The 19,130-nt window shown below is 59.9% G+C and overlaps 1 protein-coding gene across 3 annotated transcripts in view; it reads left to right on the forward strand.

Moving 5' to 3' along the window:
* LOC132835346 (DISP complex protein LRCH3-like) overlaps positions 1 to 18,525 on the forward strand; it is a 44,259-nt gene extending 25,734 nt beyond the window's left edge. The window contains exons 8-19 of one of the 3 annotated variants that reach the window (XM_060854799.1): positions 441 to 543; positions 3,933 to 4,045; positions 5,096 to 5,160; positions 5,552 to 5,686; positions 8,149 to 8,220; positions 8,985 to 9,027; positions 9,658 to 9,715; positions 11,015 to 11,128; positions 11,743 to 11,864; positions 12,564 to 12,701; positions 13,137 to 13,214; positions 18,151 to 18,525. In XM_060854799.1, the coding sequence (XP_060710782.1) occupies positions 441 to 543; positions 3,933 to 4,045; positions 5,096 to 5,160; positions 5,552 to 5,686; positions 8,149 to 8,220; positions 8,985 to 9,027; positions 9,658 to 9,715; positions 11,015 to 11,128; positions 11,743 to 11,864; positions 12,564 to 12,701; positions 13,137 to 13,214; positions 18,151 to 18,273 (1,164 nt within the window). In that variant the 3' untranslated portion in view covers positions 18,274 to 18,525. Of the gene's footprint in view, positions 1 to 440; positions 544 to 3,932; positions 4,046 to 5,095; positions 5,161 to 5,551; positions 5,687 to 8,148; positions 8,221 to 8,984; positions 9,028 to 9,657; positions 9,716 to 11,014; positions 11,129 to 11,742; positions 11,865 to 12,563; positions 12,702 to 13,136; positions 13,215 to 14,671; positions 15,480 to 18,150 lie in introns of those variants that run through there. The other 2 variants (XM_060854797.1, XM_060854798.1) reach the window with 2 other exon arrangements.
* The last annotated feature ends 605 nt before the right edge of the window (positions 18,526 to 19,130 follow it).

Consider the following 19,130-nt stretch of genomic DNA (forward strand, 5'->3'; position numbering starts at 1 on the left):
TGTGTGTGTATAGTGTCTGTCGGGGGAGGTGCGCGTGTCCCGCGTTGCGCCGGCGCGTGTCTGTGTCCCGTGTCCCTGGCTGCGGCGCGTGTCTGTGTCCGGCGTTCCCCGGCTGTGGCGTGTGTCCGGTCTCCCCAGGCTGCGGCGCGTGTCCATGTCCCGTGTTCCCCGGCTGCGGCACGTGTCCGTGTCCAGCGCTCCCCGGCTGCGGCGCGTGTCCGTGCCCCATGTTCCCCCGGCTGCGGCGCGTGTCCGTGTCCGGCGCTCCCCGGCTGCGGCGCGTGTCCGTGTCCGGCGCTCCCCGGCTGCGGCGCGTGTCCGTGTCCGGCGCTCCCCGGCTGCGGCGCGTGTCCGTGTCCGGCGCTCCCCGGCTGCGGCGCGTGTCCGTGTCCGGCGTTTCCCGGCTGCGGTGTGTTCCTCACGTCTCCCTCTGGCTCCAGTCCACAGACGAGTTCACGGAATTATCTCTCCGGATGGTGGAAATATCCCGGGAACAGAAACTGCTGCGGGGGAGTCACTCGTCAGGGATTCCGGACACCAACGGTGAGGTTCATCCATTCCCAGTCACACTCCCCACATCCCGGCACCGAGCCCGGCTCCCCGCGGTGAGGCTGTTCTGCCCCGTGTTACGTGTCTGTTTAATCTGTCCTTCCTCTTCCCCTCCTGCTCTTTCCCAGACAGTCCGCCCCCCCCCCTCCTTTGAAAGTTCCTGTTCAATCTGCGCTCCCCCCCCCCCCCCCCCCCCCCCACCCATTTCTCAGGGAGCGTCTCCCAGACAACACCACATTCAGTTCATGTTCAATCTGCTCATTTTCACTCCCTCCCCCAACCCCCCCAACCCCCCCTCCCCCCCGCCCACCACCATACTCCCCTCAACCTCCCCTCACCCCCATACTCCCCTCCCCTCACCCCCCATACTTCCCCCCCCCCCACCCCCATACTCCACTCCCCTCACCCACCCTTAGTCCCCCCTCACCCCCATACTCCCCTCCCCTCACCCCCCATAATCCCCTCCCCTCACCCCCCATACTCCCCTCCCCCACTCCCATACTCCCTTCGCCTCACCCCCCCATACTCCCTTCGCCTCACCCCCCCATACTCCCCTCCCCTCACCCCCCCCATACTCCCTACCACTCACCCCCCCCCATACTCTCTTCCCCCCCCCCCCCCCCCCCCCCCCCCCCCCCCCCCCCTGCCCCAAGCTACACCATCCCACCATTGTCCACATTCACCTTCATGGCCCTATCTCCGCACTGTGTTCCCGAGGGTTAGCATTTACCGCTATATTCTGTGTGGTCTCTGAGTTTGGAACAGGGTCCCCTGTGTCGTCAATCCAACCCAGTCCATCACACATCGATTCCGTTTATACTTCCCACTCCCCAGGGAAAGGAACCCCCAACATCATTAAAGACCCCTCCCAACCCAGGTCCATCTCTCTCCCCACCTTCCGTCAGGCAGAAATGATCAACTTCTGAAAAAACGTCCCAACAGATTTAAGGACAGCTCCACCCCGCTGTTATCAAGTCACAGATGCTGACCAGATATCCCAGCCCAACCTAGTCCCACCTGCCAGCACCCGCCCATATCCCTCCAAACCCTTCCTATTCATATACCCATCCAGATGCCTTTTCAATGTTGTAATTGTACCAGCCTCCACCACTTCCTCTGGCAGCTCATTCCATACACGTACCACCCTTTGGGGGAAATGGTGCCCCTTAGGTCTCTTTTATATCTTTTCCCTCTCACCCTAAACCTATGCCCCTCTAGTTCTGGACTCCCTGACCCCAGGGAAAAGACTTTGTCTATTTACCCTATCCATGCCCCTCATGATTTTGTAAACCTCTATAAGGTCACTCCTCAGCCTCCGACGCTCCAGGGAAAACAGCCCCAGCCTGTTCAGCCTCTCCCTGTAGCTCAAATCCTCCAACCCTGGCAACATCCTTGTAAATCTTTTCTGAATCCTTTCAAGTTTCACAACATCTTTCCGATAGGAAGGGGACCAGAATTGCACGCAATATTCCAACAGTGGCCTAACCAATGTCCTGTACAGCCACAACATGACCTCCCAACTCCTGTACTCAATACTCTGACCAATAAAGGAAAGCATACCAAACACCGCCTTCACTATCCTATCTACCTGCGACCCCACTTTCAAGGAGCTATGAGCCTGCACTCCAAGGTCTCTTTGTTCAGCAACACTCCCTAGGACCTTACCATTAAGTGTATAAGTCCTGCTAAGATTTGCTTTCCCAAAATGCAGCACCTCACATTTATCTGAATTAAACTCCATCTGCCACTTCTCAGCCCATTGGCCCATCTGGTCCAGATCCTGTTGTAATCTGAGGTAACCCTCTTCGCTGTCCACTACACCTCCAATTTTGGTGTCATCTGCAAACTTACTAACTGTACCTCTTATGCTCACATCCAAATCATTTATGTAAATGCCAAAAGGTAGAGGGCCCAGCACCGATCCCTGTGGCACTCCACTGGTCACAGGCCTCCAGTCTGAAAAACAACCCTCCACCACACCCTCTGTCTTCTACCTTTGAGCCAGTTCTGTATCCAAATGGCTAGTTCTCCCTGTATTCCGTGAGATCTAACCTTGCTCATCAGTCTCTCATGGGGAACCTTGTCGAATACCTTACTGAAGTCCATATAGATCACATCTACTGCTCTGCCCTCATCAATCCTCTTTGTTACTTCTTCAAAAAAACTGAGTCAGCTGAGTGAGATACAAATTCCTACACACTCCGATCTGCTGACAATCCCTAATCAGTGCTTGCCTTTCCCAACCATATCCCTTAGGATTCCCACCACCCACTTGCCCACCACCCACTTGCCCACCACCCATGTCAGGCTCAAGACTTGTGAACAGATCTCTCAAATGTTAATATTGATCTGTCTCTCTGTGGCTGTAGTGGATTCCTCTCTCTCCCTACTGCTGGTGTAATAGTAATGGTAGGTACACCATCACTCTTCACCGTCCCTCGGTGCACGGAATCATACAGCACGGAAACAGACCCTTTGCTCCTGATAAAGGGCTTTTGCCCGAAACCTCGATTTCGCTGCTCCTTGGATGCTGCCTGAACTGCTGTGCTCTTCCAGCACCACTGATCCAGAATCTGGTTTCCAGCATCTGCAGTTATTGTTTTTACCTCTATGACCAGTCCATGCCGAATATAATTCCAAACTAAACTCATCCCACCTGGCGCATATCCCCCTAAACCTTTCCTATTCATCTACCTATCCAAATAGCTTTTACCTGTTGTAACTGAATATGCATCCACCACTTCCTCATAACGCACACAAACAACTCTGTGTAAAATAAGTTATCCACCACGTCTTCATTACATCTCTCTCCACTCCCCTGAAAAATGTACCCTCTAGTCTTGAAATTCCCTATAGATACCTGCCATTAGCTCTTTCTATCAATGCCCATCACGATTTTTAAAACCTCTGTAAGGCTGCCTCTCAACCCCGTACACCAGGAATATTAGTCCCAGCCTATTCAGCCTCTCCTGAGAGATCAAACTCTCCAACAGCCTGGTAAATCTCTGCTGACCTCCTGTTTAATAATATCCTTCTGATAGCAGGGTGACCAGAAGGGGACACGGTCATCCACAAGACCCCTCACTAATGTCCTGCCCAGCCTCAGTGTGACCCCCCGGATCTAACCAGGAACCAATCAGCTGTGCTGTTCTGATTCTGAGGGAGTCTGGTCTCAATCTGTATTTAAAAAAAACCTGTTCCGTTCCGTCCCTTCCCAACTCTCTCCTAACTGCGTTCAAATTTTCCGGGATTGGGAAAGGCAGTGTCAGCTGTAGCCCTACCCCTCCCTCGCCCAGATGGAATGTCCTGCCACACATGAAAGGGGATTCCCTACCCGAGCGTGTGTCAGGGTCTGGCAGTGACCACTCTGTGATCTGTTACAGGGGAGCAGGATCTGGAGCAGGTCGATTTTATAGACAGCAGCGTGGAGGAAGACAGCAAATCAGAGATGGTGAGCACATCCTTCACCAGCAACAGCCCGAGCATCTCACGGCAGGTAAACACCAAGCCCCTGCATTGCCGGGGGAACTGCATTTCTCTAGCGCCGTTCAGCACTGACCCTGCGGCAGCGCGGCGCGCCGTTCAGCACTGACCCTGCGGCAGCGCGGCGCTCCCTCGGCGCTGACCCTGCGGCAGCGCGGCGCTCCCTCGGCGCTGACCCTGCGGCAGCGCGGCGCTCCCTCGGCGCTGACCCTGCGGCAGCGCGGCGCTCCCTCGGCGCTGACCCTGCGGCAGCGCGGCGCTCCCTCGGCGCTGACCCTGCGGCAGCGCGGCGCTCCCTCGGCGCTGACCCTGCGGCAGCGCGGCGCTCCCTCGGCGCTGACCCTGCGGCAGCGCGGCGCTCCCTCGGCGCTGACCCTGCGGCAGCGCGGCGCTCCCTCGGCGCTGACCCTGCGGCAGCGCGGCGCTCCCTCGGCGCTGACCCTGCGGCAGCGCGGCGCTCCCTCGGCGCTGACCCTGCGGCAGCGCGGCGCTCCCTCGGCGCTGACCCTGCGGCAGCGCGGCGCTCCCTCGGCGCTGACCCTGCGGCAGCGCGGCGCTCCCTCGGCGCTGACCCTGCGGCAGCGCGGCGCTCCCTCGGCGCTGACCCTGCGGCAGCGCGGCGCTCCCTCGGCGCTGACCCTGCGGCAGCGCGGCGCTCCCTCGGCGCTGACCCTGCGGCAGCGCGGCGCTCCCTCGGCGCTGACCCTGCGGCAGCGCGGCGCTCCCTCGGCGCTGACCCTGCGGCAGCGCGGCGCTCCCTCGGCGCTGACCCTGCGGCAGCGCGGCGCTCCCTCGGCGCTGACCCTGCGGCAGCGCGGCGCTCTGGCTGTTTTAAGTTGTGCCTGAGGTGGGGTGGGCAGGTCTCTGATTGACTCAGGTGCCTGTCACTGCAGCACTGCCTCCTGCTGGTGGTCTCTCGTTCTGCAGCTGCCTGTGAATCTCGTTGTGAATCTGTGGGAGTACTCTCCCCGGGCGAGTGGCTCCAGCCCGTTCTCTCCCTCTCTCTCTCTCTCACTTTCTCTCTTTCTCCCCCCCCCCCCCCCCCCCCCGCCACCCCCCACAGGATAACAAACTGAACCAGAGCAGCACCGAAAAGACCAAACTGATCGACAGAGTTCCTCCAAATGGGTAAGTCTCTGAGACAAAGGGTTATAATCACACGGGAGGCCCTTCAGCCCCTCCTCCTCCAGCCTGTCACACAGGAACAGGAGGCCATTCAGCCCATCTTCCTCCAGCCTGTCACACAGGGACAGGAGGCCATTCAGCCCATCTTCCTCCAGCCTGTCACACAGGAACATCAGGAGGCCATTCAGCCTCCTCCTCCTCCAGCCTGTCACACAGGAACATCAGGAGGCCATTCAGCCCCCCCTCCTCCAGCCTGTCACACAGGAACAGGAGGCCATTCAGCCCCCTCCTCCTCCAGCCTGTCACCCAGGAACATCAGGAGGCCATTCAGCCCCTCGGGTCAGTCTGCAGCAGGCTGTCTGGGATGAAGCTGACCAGTTTGTCTTCTCTGCAGGCTGAGCCGAGAGCTACCTCCAAGTAAACAGGATCTACATCGGGAAGGGGAGGAGAGGAGGCGCCCAGAGACCTTACAGATCTGGCAGGAACGGGAGAAGCAGCTGCAGACGCAGGCGCTGGAGCGGAGGGAGAGGTGAGTCTGACCCAGTCCACCCCGTCCTGTGCTGTGCCCAGGTCCCTGGCCTAGGATTCCGGGTTCCATGCTCCCTCCCGTTCAATCCCCTGCCTGTATCCGAGCTGGATACGACTGTGTATCTCGTAAGGAGCTACAGTAGGCTGTTGTAGCTGGGCTAGCCCCTTTGAGGGGGGTCTAACTGTCTGGTAGCCACCCTCGATCTGCCTCCCTCTGCCCTGTCCCCACAGCACTGTAACTCTCCCCCTCCCATCAAAAGAACATAACAGGAAGGTCCTGGGGAGTGTTACTGAACAGAGAGACCTTGGAGTGCAGGTTCATAGCTCCTTGAAAGTGGAGTCGCAGGTAGATAGGATAGTGAAGGCGGCGTTTGGTATGCTTTCCTTTATTGGTCAGAGTATTGAGTACAGGAGTTGGGAGGTCATGTTGCAGGCAGCAGGGTGTCTCAGTGGTTAGCACTGCAGCCTCACAGCACTAGGGTCCCAGGTTCGATTCCAGCCTTGGGTCACTGTCTGTGTGGAGTTTGCACATTCTCCCCGTGTCTGCGTGGGTTTCCTCCGGGTGCTCCGGTTTCCTCCCACAGTCCAAAAATGTGGATTGGCCATGGGAAATTGTCCCATAGTGCCCAGGGATGTGCAGGTTAGGGTGGGTTGGCCATGGGAAAATGTCCCATAGTGCCCAGGGATGTGCAGGTTAGGGTGGGTTGGCCATGGGAAATTGTCCCATAGTGCCCAGGGATGTGCAGGTTTGGGAAATGCAGGGTTACAGTGATTGGGGAAGGGAATGGGTTTGGGTGGGATGCCGTTTGGAGGGTTGGTGTGAACTTGATAGCCCGAATGGCCTGCCTCCACACTTTAGGGGAGTCTATGATTCCTGACTGTACAGGACAATATTGCGTGCAATTCTGGTCTCCTTCCTATCGGAAAGATGTTGTGGAACTTGAAAGGGTTCAGAAAAGATTTACAAGGACATTGCCAGGGTTGGAGGATCTGAGCTACAGGGAGAGGCTGAACAGGCTGGGGCTGTTTTCCCTGGAGCGTCGGAGGCTGAGGGGTGACCTTATAGAGGTTTATAAAATCATGAGGGGCATGGATAGGGTAAATAAACAAAGTCTTTTCCCTGGGGTCAGGGAGTCCAGAACTAGAGGGCAAAGGTTTAGGGTGAGAGGGGAAAGATATAAAAGAGACCTAAGGGACAACTTTTTCACACAGAGGGTGGTGTGTGTATGGAATGAGCTGCCAGAGGATGTGGTGGAGGCTGGTACAATTGCAACATTTAAGAGGCATTTGGATGGGTATATGAATAGGAAGGGTTTGGAGGGATATGGGCCGGGTGCTGGCAGGTGGGACTGGATTGGGTTGGGATATCTGGTCAGCATGGACAGGTTGGGCCGAAGGGTCTGTTTCCGTGCTGTACGTCTCTATGACACTCTTTTTATCTTGTTCCCCCCCAGCCCTCCTCTGAGGCTGTGTCCCAGAATGCAATGACCCCCACCCCTCTCCACACACCCCTCCCTCTAATCGGGGTCCCTCTGGTTCCTGCCCCCCCCCAGGGGTACAGACGCCTGGGTTCAATCTCCCCTTCACCTCCCGGCTCCCGGGGAGAGACCCCTCCCAGACCCTGCACCTTCCCGGACTCCCCTCCTCCCGGAGAGAGGGAGGGAGGGACTGTGTGAGTCAACCTCCCTCCATCCCCCCAGGGTGGGGGCAAATGTCCTTCCGAAAGGGGTGGGGGTGGGGAAGCAGCAGACCGTTGGAACCTGTGATTTTTTTTGGGGAGAGGAGCTGGGAGTCTCTCTGTTTTTGGTGGGGGGGTGGGTTGGGGGGTCGGTGTTCTGTTTGGGATGGTGTCTCTGGGATGTGGAATGGACCGATGTGTTTGGGATGCACGTGCGGATGGAGAGGGGGGGGGTGGGGGGGGGGGGGGGAAAGGGAGGGGTAGAGCAGTTTGTTTGGGATGTGGGAATGGATAGGGAAGAGGGTGAATGGTCTATCAGATGTCGGATTGGGAGGCAGTGTCTGGGAATCTGGATGTGGATTGGAAGGACGTCGCTGGGATGTCAGACGGAGACCTTTGGGGGTGGGTGAGGTCTCCGATCGGGATGTCGAATGGAGAATGTGGGTGTCTGACAAGTGGGGGGAGGGTGGGGAGTCTCTGGTTAGGATTGGGAATAGTGAGGTCTCCAGAGTGTCAGGTGGAGAGGTGGGTTGTCTGGCATATTGGATGGGAATGTGTTGGAGGGGGCGCAGGTGTCTCTAGTTTGGATATCAGATTGGGAATGACGGGGAATCTGGGATGTTGGATTGGGCCCATTGAAGAGTAATGTGTGTGTCTCTCTCTCCCTCCCTCTCCCTCCCCCTCTCTCTCTCTCTCTCTCTCTCCCTCTCTCTCTCTCTCTCCCTCTCTTTTTCTCTCTCTCTCTCTCTCTCCTCCTTCCCCCCCCCCCCCCCAACTCTCTCTAGGGGCGTCAGTGTCAGTTCTATCTCGAGGATACCAGCGCTGAGTGACCTCAATGTGAAGGATCCACCGTCGGGGTGAGCATCTGAGAGTGTCCACAGGAGGACAGCCTCTGTCCCTCACTCCCCCCCCTCCCCCCCTCCTCCAACCTCCTACAGAATATCCCTCAGCCCAGGACAGCAGACACCCTGAGAGTGGCCTGGAATTCTAACCCCCAACCCCCGCTAATACTCCGTGTGGGAGTGGGCTTGGGTCATGGGATAGGGATGAGGGGGTCTCTCTGTTACCCCACCCCGGCGATTACCCCTGGATGGGGATTCAGCTTTCAGTCTGCACTCAGTCCCCTACTGGTGGGTGTGGGTGAGCCTGGTTCAAATCCCGATCCCTCCTGGGTTCGGGATTATCCTTGTGTCCCAGTCTGTAGCTGCTCAGGATCACTCCCCCCTGGGTGTGTACCTGCTCTGGGATCACTCCCCCCTGGGTCTGTAGCTGCTCTGGGATCACTCCCCCCTGGGTCTGTAGCTGCTCAGGATCACTCCTCTCTGGGTCTGTACCTGCTCCGGGATCACTCCCCCCTGGGTCTGTAGCTGCTCAGGATCACTCCCCCCTGGGTGTGTACCTGCTCCGGGATCGCTCCCCCCTGGGTGTGTAGCTGCTCCGGGATCGCTCCCCCCTGGGTGTGTAGCTGCTCCGGGATCGCTCCCCCCTGGGTGTGTAGCTGCTCCGGGATCGCTCCCCCCTGGGTGTGTAGCTGCTCCGGGATGAATCCCGGATTAATGGTGCTGCCGGTTTGGGGGTGTCTCTGTGTTAATGATGTGTTTGTTTCCCCCCCCCCCCCCAGTGTCACCGCGGGGAACAGTGTGACCGGACCCTCCCTACAACAGGTAAGTGACCCCCTCCCCCACTCCCCAGGTGGGACCGGGGTGGGGGTCTTCTTCGGAATCCAGGGAACACCCTCAAAGGGAGCAGTGTCTGCATTGGGGAGGGGTGGGGTGGTTGGGGCAGTGCTGTGATATTTGGGGAGGGGGTGACGATGGGACGGTGCTGTGAAATTTGGGGAGGGGGGCGACGATGGGACGGTGCTGTGATATTTGGGGAGGGGGTGACGTTGGGACGGTGCTGTGATATTTGGGGAGGGGGGTGACGTTGGGACGGTGCTGTGATATTTGGGGAGGGGGTGACGATGGGACGGTGCTGTGATATTTGGGGTGGGGGTGACGATGGGACGCTGCTGTGATATTTGGGGAGGGGGTGACGATGGGACGCTGCTGTGATATTTGGGGAGGGGGTGACAATGGGGGGGCCCATATCCCATTTCCCTTCTCTCTTCCCCCCGGGGCTGGCTTTGTGGAGCGGTGACTCTGAGGCTGCTCTGCGGTGACGGTTTCTGTGGGTTTTCCACCACTCACTGCTACAGTATTCCGCTCCTGTCTTCCTCCTTGTCTCGTGTTGTCTCTGTGGGATCTTGCTGGATAACCTCAGGCTGCCCTTCCCGTTTTCCTTTGTGTTTGCAGAGTGAGAGTCAACCTGGCAACAGTTCCAGCAGCTCCTCGGCAGCAGCTAATCCGACAGGTGAGGGGCGCGGTGTGCATGTCCGAGAGTCTCTCTGTCTGCCTCCCCTCCCCTCCCCCCCCCCCCCCCCCCCCCAAAGGGGCTGGCTCAAAGGTAGAAGACAGAGAGTGGTGGTGGAGGGTTGTTTTTCAGACTGGAGGCCTGTGACCAGTGGAGTGCCACAAGGATCGGTGCTGGGCCCTCTACTTTTTGTCATTTACATAAATGATTTGGATGTGAGCATAAGAGGTACAGTTAGTGAGTTTGCAGATCACACCAAAATTGGAGGTGTAGTGGACAGCGAAGAGGGTTCCCTCAGATTACAACAGGATCTGGACCAGATGGGCCAATGGGCTGAGAAGTGGCAGATGGAGTTTAATTCAGATAAATGCGAGGTGCTGCATTTTGGGAAAGCAAATCTTAGCAGGACGTGTACCCTTAATGATATGGTCTGAGGGAGTGTTGCTGAACAAAGAGACCTTGGAGTGCAGGTTCATAGCTCCTTGAAAGTGGAGTCACAGGTAGATAGGATAGTGAAGAAGGCGTTTGGTATGCTTTCCTTTATTGGTCAGAGTATTGAGTACAGGAGTTGGGAGGTCATGTTGTGGCTGTACAGGACATTGGTCAGGCCACTGTTGGAATATTGCGTGCAATTCTGGTCTCCTTCCTATCAGAAAGTTGTTGTGAAACCTGAAAGGGTTCAGAAAAGATTTACAAGGATGTTGCCAGGGTTGGAGGATCTGAGCTACAGGGAGAGACTGAACAGGCTGGGGCTGTTTTCCCTGGAGCGTCGGAGGCTGAGGGGGTGACCTTTATAGAGGTTTACAAAATTATGAGGGGCATGGATAGGATAAATAGACAAAGTCTTTTCCCTGGGGTCAGGAACTAGAGGGGCATAGGTCTCTTTTATATCTTTCCCCTCTCACCCTAAACCCAAGGGGCAACTTTTTCCCCCAGAGGGTGGTGTGTGTATGGAATGAGCTGCCAGAGGAAGTGGTGGAGGCTGGTACAATTACAGCATTTAAGAGGCATCTGGATGGGTATAAGAATAGGAAGGGTTTGGAGGGATATGGGCCGGTGCTGGCAGGTGGGACTAGATTGGGTTGGGATATCTGGTCAACATGGACGGGCTGGACCGAAGGGTCTGTGCTCTACGTCTCTGACTCTGAGCAGCCCCACAGTTACCATGGTCTCGATGGGAGGGGAGGACCGGCTGGAGATGGGAGGGGAGGGGCAATGTGCTCCCTTCTCTCCCCCCGCCCGTGGGTGTGGGTGGGTGAGGTTTTTGTGGTGATGTAATCTTTCTTTCTCTCCCCCCAGTAGTTGGCGTGTCAGTGTCCGTACCCCTGACCCAGAGGGAGGGCAGTACCGTGAGCCGTCCCAACAGCTTCCTGTTCAGATCGTCCACACGCAGCAACATCAGGGCTTCGTCAGGTCAGTGTCTGGGACCACCCCCACCCTCACCCCTGGGGGGCCTCACCCCAACTCTGGGGGATCCCTCCCCCTCTGAGACCCTCCCCCTGCATTTGCCCCCCTCCCCTCACATTGTCCTCCTCCCCTGAGCTCTGTCCCCCTTCCTCCTCCCTTTGGGTCTGTCCCCCCTCCTCCTCCTCCCCCTGGGTCTGTCCCCCCTCCTCTCGTCCTCCCCTGGGGTCTGTCCCCCCTCCTCCTCCTCCCCCTGGGTCTGTCCCCCCTCCTCCTCCTCCCCCTGGGTCTGTCCCCCCTCCTCTCGTCCTCCCCTGGGGTCTATCCCCCCTCCTCCTCCTCCCCCTGGGTCTGTCCCCCCTCCTCCTCCTCCCCCTGGGTCTGTCCCCCCTCCTCTCCTCCTCCCTTTGGGTCTGTCCCCCCTCCTCCTCCTCCCCCTGGGTCTGTCCCCCCTCCTCCCCTCGGGAGTATGTCCTCCCTCACTGTGCCCCCCCCCCCCCCCCCCCCCCACACTCTGGTCTGTTGCCCCGGTGATGAGTGTTGGGGTGGGGCTGTGATGGGAGGGTTCCCGGGATCTGGGTGCAGCTCCCTCTGCCTGATCCTCATCCTGTTCCTTTTCCCAGTCGTGAGCCCGATGTCTCCGCAGAGTCCGTCATTCCCGGAATCTGATCCGAACGCGGCGGTGAGGCAGCGGCTCCCCGAGGAGGGTCCGGACGACTCGGAGTTGGTATTCCAGCTGAGGAAGGTACCGGGGTATCCGTATCCACCTCCCACTGTCTGGACAATTCCCAAAGGGCAGGAAAACTGGGACAAGGGGAGGGAAATGTTGATAATCCGGTCCTTGGGGCTGAGTTAGTGACCGGGAAACCCCACACAGCCCACAGGGGGTGGGGGGGAGGTGACGGTGGGGTAGGGTTGGTCAGGGGATGGATGGATTTGGGTGACAACACAGGCATGGAGGAACACACCTGATGGGCTGAACAGCCTCCTGTCTCTGTATAGCAGGGTGATGGGCGGAATGGCCCCCTCCTGTCTCTGTATAGCAGGGTGATGGGTGGAATGGCCCCCTCCTGTCTCTGTATAGCAGGGTGATGGGCAGAATGGCCTTTGTTCCTGTTCCTTTGCTGACGGAGCGACATGGGGGTTTGATCTGAGCTGGGACACAGGGTCTGACACCCAGAGCAGGACATGGACAGTGACCCCACCCCCACCCCCACCCCCCCCCCCTCTCCGCTGTCCCTCGGAGTGATTGATGGGGGGTGGGGGGGGACAGTGTAGAGGGAGCTTTACTCTGTATCTAACCCCGTGCTGTCCCTGTCCCTGGGAGTGTTTGGTTGGGCGGACAGTGTAGAGGGAGTTGGATTGTGTGTGTTACCCGGTGCGGTCCGTGTGCTGGGTGTAGAGGGAGCCTTCCTGTTGAGCTCCCTCTCTCTGTGTTGGACAGAGCATCGAGAGCCGCTTGAACCAGACGTTACCGGACGACCTGGGGGAGGCGCTAAACAACGGAGTGACCCTGTGTCAGCTGGTCAACCAGATCCGACCCCGCTCCATCTCGGTCATCCACATCCCATCCCCCGCCGTGGTGAGTGGGGGAGGGGAGGGAGGGAGGGTGGGGGGGGAATGGAAGAGGTGGGGGGGCGAGGGGAGTGTATTGAGGGGCTGATGGGTTTAATGTTTGGTGCATCTTGGAGCTTATTATATTGAGTTAACTCTGGGACCTCACCCCTTTTTCCCCCCCCCTTCCCCCACTCTCCTTCCCCCACCCTCCCTCCCCCCTTCCCTCCTTTCCCCACCCTCCCTCCCCCCCACCCCCCCCCTTCCCCTCCCCTCCCCCCTTCCCCCACCCTCCCCCCCCCTTCCCCCACCCTCCCTCCCTCCCTCCCCCCCCACTTCCCCCACCCTCCTCCACTCACCCTCCCCCCCTTCCCCTGACTGACACCCTTCCCCCTCTCTCCTCTCCTCACCCTACACCCTACACCCCCCGCCCGCCCCCCCCCCCCCCCCCCCCCCCCCCAAGCCTAAGCTCAGTTTGGCGAAGAGGCGAAGGAACGTGGACAGTTTCCTCGAGGCGTGTCGGAAGGTGGGAGTGCCGCAGGTAATTCCCTGGGGGTGGGGGTGGGGGGGAAGGGGAGTTGCAGTGGGGTGGGGGGGAGGGGGGTTGCGGTGAGGTGGTGGGGCAGGGTGGGGTGGCTGCTGTCTCCCCACTGGGCTGGGAGTCCGGGCTGTATCCCGGGCTGTGGGGGATTGTAATAGCAGGCAGCGTCCCCGTCCCCCTCTGATGGGGCTTTTGTTGTAACCCTCCACATTGCCCACCTCCCAGGGTGGGGGGAGTGGGGGAGCCCCCCCTCACTGCGGTGTGTTCCATCCTGTTCTGTCATTGTCTGATCTGAGACACAGCATCAAATGCTGGGAATCTGATTCCATCATCCCCTTCCCCGACAGTGTTTTCCTGTTGAACCCTTTGAACCCTGGGCTCCTGGCTCAGAGACAGCAGCACTACCACTGCCCCTCAGCAGAGTTCAGTCAGGGTCACTGAGGGTGGGTATGTTCGGGTTCACACTTTGAGGGGTGCTGTCGACGATAGTGTCCCCTGGATTAGCCCCTTCTCCCCTTCCATCCTGAAGGACAAGGGGCAGCAGGTACAGGGGAACCCCCACCCCCTGCACGTTCCCCTCCGACCCCCTCCCCATCCCGACTTGGGAATATATCGCCATTCCCTCAGTGTGGCTGGGTCAGAATCCTGGGATTCCCTCCCTCTGGGACATTGTGGGTCTACCCTCCAGCACATGGACTGCAGCGGGTCAAGAAGGCAGACCACCCCCCACCTTCTCAAGGGGGGGCAACTAGGGACAGCCCAGCCAGAGACCCCCACACCCCACAAGAGAAACGAGTGAAGAATTCTCCTCTCACCGGGTGGTATCTCCCCTCTCGGAGAGGGGCTGGGGTAGGAGGGGGGTGACCTCTGAGTCACGGGGCTAATTCTCTGCCCTCCAGCCTCCCGGGCTCCTGGGTCTGAGGAGAGGGGTATGAGGGGGATGTTTAACTCCAGGCTGTGCTGATGGGAGGGAATGGGGGATTGTATTTCCGTGTGGATGAGGGGGTGGGGTGAGGGTGGGGTTGGATGAGGGGGTGGGGGTGAGGGTGGGTGCAGGGGTGGATAAGGGGGTGCGGGTGGGTGTGGGGGTGAGGGTGGGTGTGGGGGGGTGGTGGGTGAGGGGGCAGGGGCAGGGCTGGGGTGAGGGTGGGTGCGGGGGTGGTGGGGGTGGATGAGGGTGTGGGGGTGGTGCATGTCTGTTTCCTGTGTCTGACTACACTGTGTGATGTGTCTGACTTTGCGGGGGATTGTGATGTTTTCAAAACTTGCTGAGGTCCTGTAGCATTCGCAATGTTTAAACTCTTACCACCCCCCCCCCCACCCTCTCCTCCCGTCTCTCTGCCCCTCTCCCATCTCTTTGCCCCCCCTCCCATTTCTTTGCCCCCCCTCTCTTTGCCCCCCCTCCTATCTCTTTCCCCCTCCCCATGTCCCGCTGTTGTGTTGCCTGTCTTCCACAGCCTGCGCTCTGTTTACCGTGCGATGTGTTGCTGGGAAAGTTGCAGACTGTGGGGCGGACGGTGGCGTTCCTCCTGGATTGTGTGGAGCCCCCTGCGAGTGGCTCCCCCCATCAGCTCGCTGCCTTCTCTGTGTTCTACATCTGCCTGATGTCCCTGCTTTACCTGCTCTACTCCCACCTCCCCAGCTTCTAACCAACAGACTGTCACCGTGTTGCCTGGTTACCGCACTGCCGAGGGGTAGGGGTGGTACAGAGAGACCCCCGGGAGCCTGCCCCTGACCCCAACCACAGGCACAGCCTTTCTCCACGTGGTCACCCTCCACACGCACACACGCACACACGCACACACGCACACACGCACACACGCACACACGCACACACGCACACACGCACACACGCACACACGCACACACCACACACAAGCACACACGCACACACGCACACACGCACACACGCACACACGCACACACGCACACACACACACACACACACAGACACACGGAGACACAGACACAGACACACAACAGGCAGACCTATAAACACAGACCCGCACACTGACGTACAGGAGCCTAAACGCGGACCCGCACACTGACGTACAGGAGCCTAAACACAGACCTGCACACTGACGTACAGGAGCCTAAACGCGGTCCCGTGTGCCTGGAGATGTCTAACTGCAACTGAGCTGTTGAGGATTAAACATGGACTGCCATGCTGTGGGCAGTTATACAAATGCAGCTAGTCGCAGTCCCCTGCCTCAGACAGTCCTGTGTCTGGGGCTCCTCAGTAAAGACTGCTCCGGGGGGGGGACTCTGTGCTCACTGGGGGGGGTGGGCGATGTTGGGGGAAGGGCGGCTGTCATGTTTTGACTGAAATGTTGCCTGTATCGATCGGGGGTGGGGGGGGGAGCTGTGCTGCTTTGTGTTAAACGTCTGTGCCGTGTGTGTGTGTGGGGGGGGGGGGGGGCGGGGGGGCATTCAGGTCTGTGCCCAGAAGGAGAGGGGTCTGTGAAACCCACCCTCAGGGTTTGCCATGGGGGGGGGTGGGGGACCCTGAGGCTGCGTTAATGTGGGGAGGGGGGAGTTTATTCAATCTGCTCCTGTCCATCACTCGAAAGCCCATGTGGAAGGTGGAGGGTGGGGGGGAGCGAGTGCTTTAGGAGGCACAGAGCCCGGTCTCTCCCCCCACGGCACAGACCCAGGAACCCCCCCCCCCCCGAGACCAAACACACTCCCATCGCGTGGTGCCTTACATCAGGTCGGGGGACACAGGAGGGCTGGGGGGCAAATCCCAGCTTCCAGGGGGCGTGGAGCCCGTTCCCGGGACTGGGATCCTACTGTGCCTTTCCCACCCCCTCCCACCTCTGACCTGTTTCACCCCTCCCCTGCCCCACCTCCCCCTGGGAGAGGAAGGGGGTGGTGCATTCTGAATTATTGCTGCTGGAAAAATTAATTTATACAAAGATGTAGATGATTATATCAATGTGTCTCTGAATCAGCGTGTCCGTGGTGTCTGTGTGAAACAATCGCACCGTTAAAACCGACGGGACCTCACTAACCACCCCCCCCCCCCCACACCCCAACAGAGAGCAGCCCCCACCCCCCCCACAGTCTGCACAAACCATTGCCCATTTATTTACCCCAGTCCGATACCCCACACCTCCCCAGCACTGACCCCCTCAGCCCCATCACCCTCAGCGTGACCCCTCTCCCCTCCATCATGGACTCTGTGCCCCCCATTTACCCTCTTCCCCCTGTCACCCTTTCCCCCCATTTATCTGCCCTCCCACAACCCCCATTCCACCCTCCCAAAGCCCTCTGTTCCCCTCTCCCCCATTTACCCCCTCCCACAGCCCCCGTCCACTAATTTACCCCCTTCCACAGCCCATGTCCCCCCTCCCCTGATTTACCCCCTCCCATAGCCCCTGTCCCCTCCTCCCCCCCATTTAACCCCCTCCCACAGCCCCATTTATCCCTCCCACTGCCCCCTGTCCCCCCTCCCACAGCCCCCGTCCCCCTCTCCCCCAATTTACCCCTCTCCCATAGCCCCCCGTCCCCCTCCTCCCCCCATTTACCCTCCTCCCACAGCCCCGTGACACCTCTTTTTCCCCCCCCCCAAGAAGCTGCTCTCTGAGTCTTCCCTTGTGGGCCCACCCAATGTTGGTGGGGGTGGGGTTTTGGGAGCAGGGAGGGGATACTGGGGGTGGGGCAGGGGTGTTGGAGTCGGGTTTGTGGGTGGGGGGGGTGGATGGTCGTTGTGAGTGAATTTTGGGTGTTTAACCCCTCCCCTCCCCACCCCCACCCCCACCCCCACCCCTGTGAGTGAGGCTGCTGTAACGTTACCCCCTCTCCCCACCCCGGGGGTATCTGCGGTGGGGGTGGGGCTTAGGGTGAGATGTGGGGGGGGGGGGTTGTGTTTGTGGAGGCTGAGCCCTCTCTGAGCACTGTGACACCCCACCCCCACCTCCAGGCCCATGTCTGGTAGGATCGGAACGCTGGGTGTGCTATTCGCCTGCGGGAGGCTTCACTCTACCCTTCCCTGCCAATCCCAACATGAGTGGGGTGGTGGGGGGAGGACAGGGGCAAATGAGGGGTGACTTTGCGTTGTGTGTGCACACGAGAGGGGGGTGGGGGCAAATTTTGGGGCATTGCACCCCACCCCAACAAGGAGAAACTGAGGGGGGAGGGAGAGAATTGGGGCCCAGAGAGGTTTGTGTTCCATGTTCCCCACCCCCACCCCAACCTTGAGGAAATCGGGGGGGGGGGGGGGGGGGCCAGGGTGGTGAGGCCCGGCTGGAGCCACTGGGTCCTTGCGGAAGATTCCAGAGCATGGCCCCCCCTCCCCCGGCCAGTGATGACCCGAGAGGATCCAGGTAAAGAATGTTCCGGAACGGTTTGCCCCCAACCCCCCCCGAAGGGTTTCTTTAGGGGAGGGGGTGGTGGGGTGAGGCGGGGGGGGGGGGGGGGGGGGGGAAGAGGCTCGGGGTGCTGGGAGTGGGCCAGTACAGCAGGCCATTCCCGGGCCCTGGGGGTTAACCCCCAGTCTCTGGGGCCGGGTGGGGGAGGGGGGGAGCCGAGTCGGGTAAATGCATGTTGGTTTTGGGGGAGGGGCTGTGGGTAATTCGGATTCCTGGGGTGGGGGTCGTGTCGGGAGTGTGGGGGCTGGGGGTGCGCTGGGTCCCTCGCTCACATTATCGGGATCTTGTCACTGGCAGGAGTCCGCTCCCCACCCTCCTCCCCCCCCCCCCCCCCCCCCCGCTTCCCCCTCCTCCCCACCCTCCTCCCCTCCCCCTCTCATCCCCGCTCCCTGCTTCCCCCCCCCCCCCCTTCCCGCTCCCCTCCCACCTCCTCCCCTGTCCTCGCTCCCCTCTCCCTCCTTTCCCCCTCTCCCTCCCTGCCTAGGGGTCGGGCTGCCAGTGACGGCCCCCTGGCCTGTGGGATTGGTTCTGCCTGTGACGCGGTGTGTCTCCGTCGCTGTCTCTAGGAGTTTCTGTGCCAGTCCCGGCACGTTCTGGATGAGGAGGGGCTGCTGGACATCGCCCAGACGGTGCAGCAACTGGAACGGCTCGCCCAGCGTAAACCCATCCGGCTCTCAGCCCACGACTGACCGTCACTCACTGTCCACTGGAGTGCCAGTCTGACTACCGAGTGATAGCACGCTGCTCGAAGGCTGAACGTTCACGGCGAGACTGGCTTCCCCAAGGAGTTGGCATCCTGTACCCAGCTGGGGACTTCCCACTGGTGTTCCCTCGTCTGCTTAAACAACTCAACACCCCCAACCCCCCGTCTCTCACCCCCATCTCCCCTCAGTCACACCCCAGCCATCTTCACCCCCCTCCAACAATCTCCTCCCGTCTCCCCCCACCACCCAGTCTCCTCCTCCCGTCTCCCCCCACCACCCAGTCTCCTCCTCCCGTCTCCCCCCACCACCCAGTCTCCTCCTCCCGTCTCCCCCCACCACCCAGTCTCCTCCTCCCGTCTCCCCCCACCACCCAGTCTCCTCCTCCCGTCTCCCCCCACCACCCAGTCTCCACCTCCCGTCTCCCCCCACCACCCAGTCTCCTCCTCCCGTCTCCCCCCACCACCCAGTCTCCTCCTCCCGTCTCCCCCCACCACCCAGTCTCCATCTCCCGTCTCCCCCCACCACCCAGTCTCCCCCCCTCCCCCCCCCACCACCCAGTCTCCTCCTCCCGTCTCCCCCCACCACCCAGTCTCTCTCAATCCAGTCTCCCCCACCCCCGCCTTCCCCCAACCCTCATGTCCCCCACTCTGTCTCCTCACCCCCTCCTGAAGCCCCCATGCCCTGTCCTGTCTCCCCGCCCATCCACATCATTGCCACTCACTCCTCTCCATCTCCCCCCTCATTCCTGCCTCCCCCACACTGACCCACCACACAATAATTACTGGCTGGGATATTCGGCTACACCAGGCATCACAGCTGAGTCCAGTCCTGTGTGGTGTTGA

Source organism: Hemiscyllium ocellatum, chromosome 44 (assembly GCF_020745735.1).
Source record: "Hemiscyllium ocellatum isolate sHemOce1 chromosome 44, sHemOce1.pat.X.cur, whole genome shotgun sequence".
Classification (NCBI taxonomy): Eukaryota; Metazoa; Chordata; class Chondrichthyes; order Orectolobiformes; family Hemiscylliidae; genus Hemiscyllium; species Hemiscyllium ocellatum.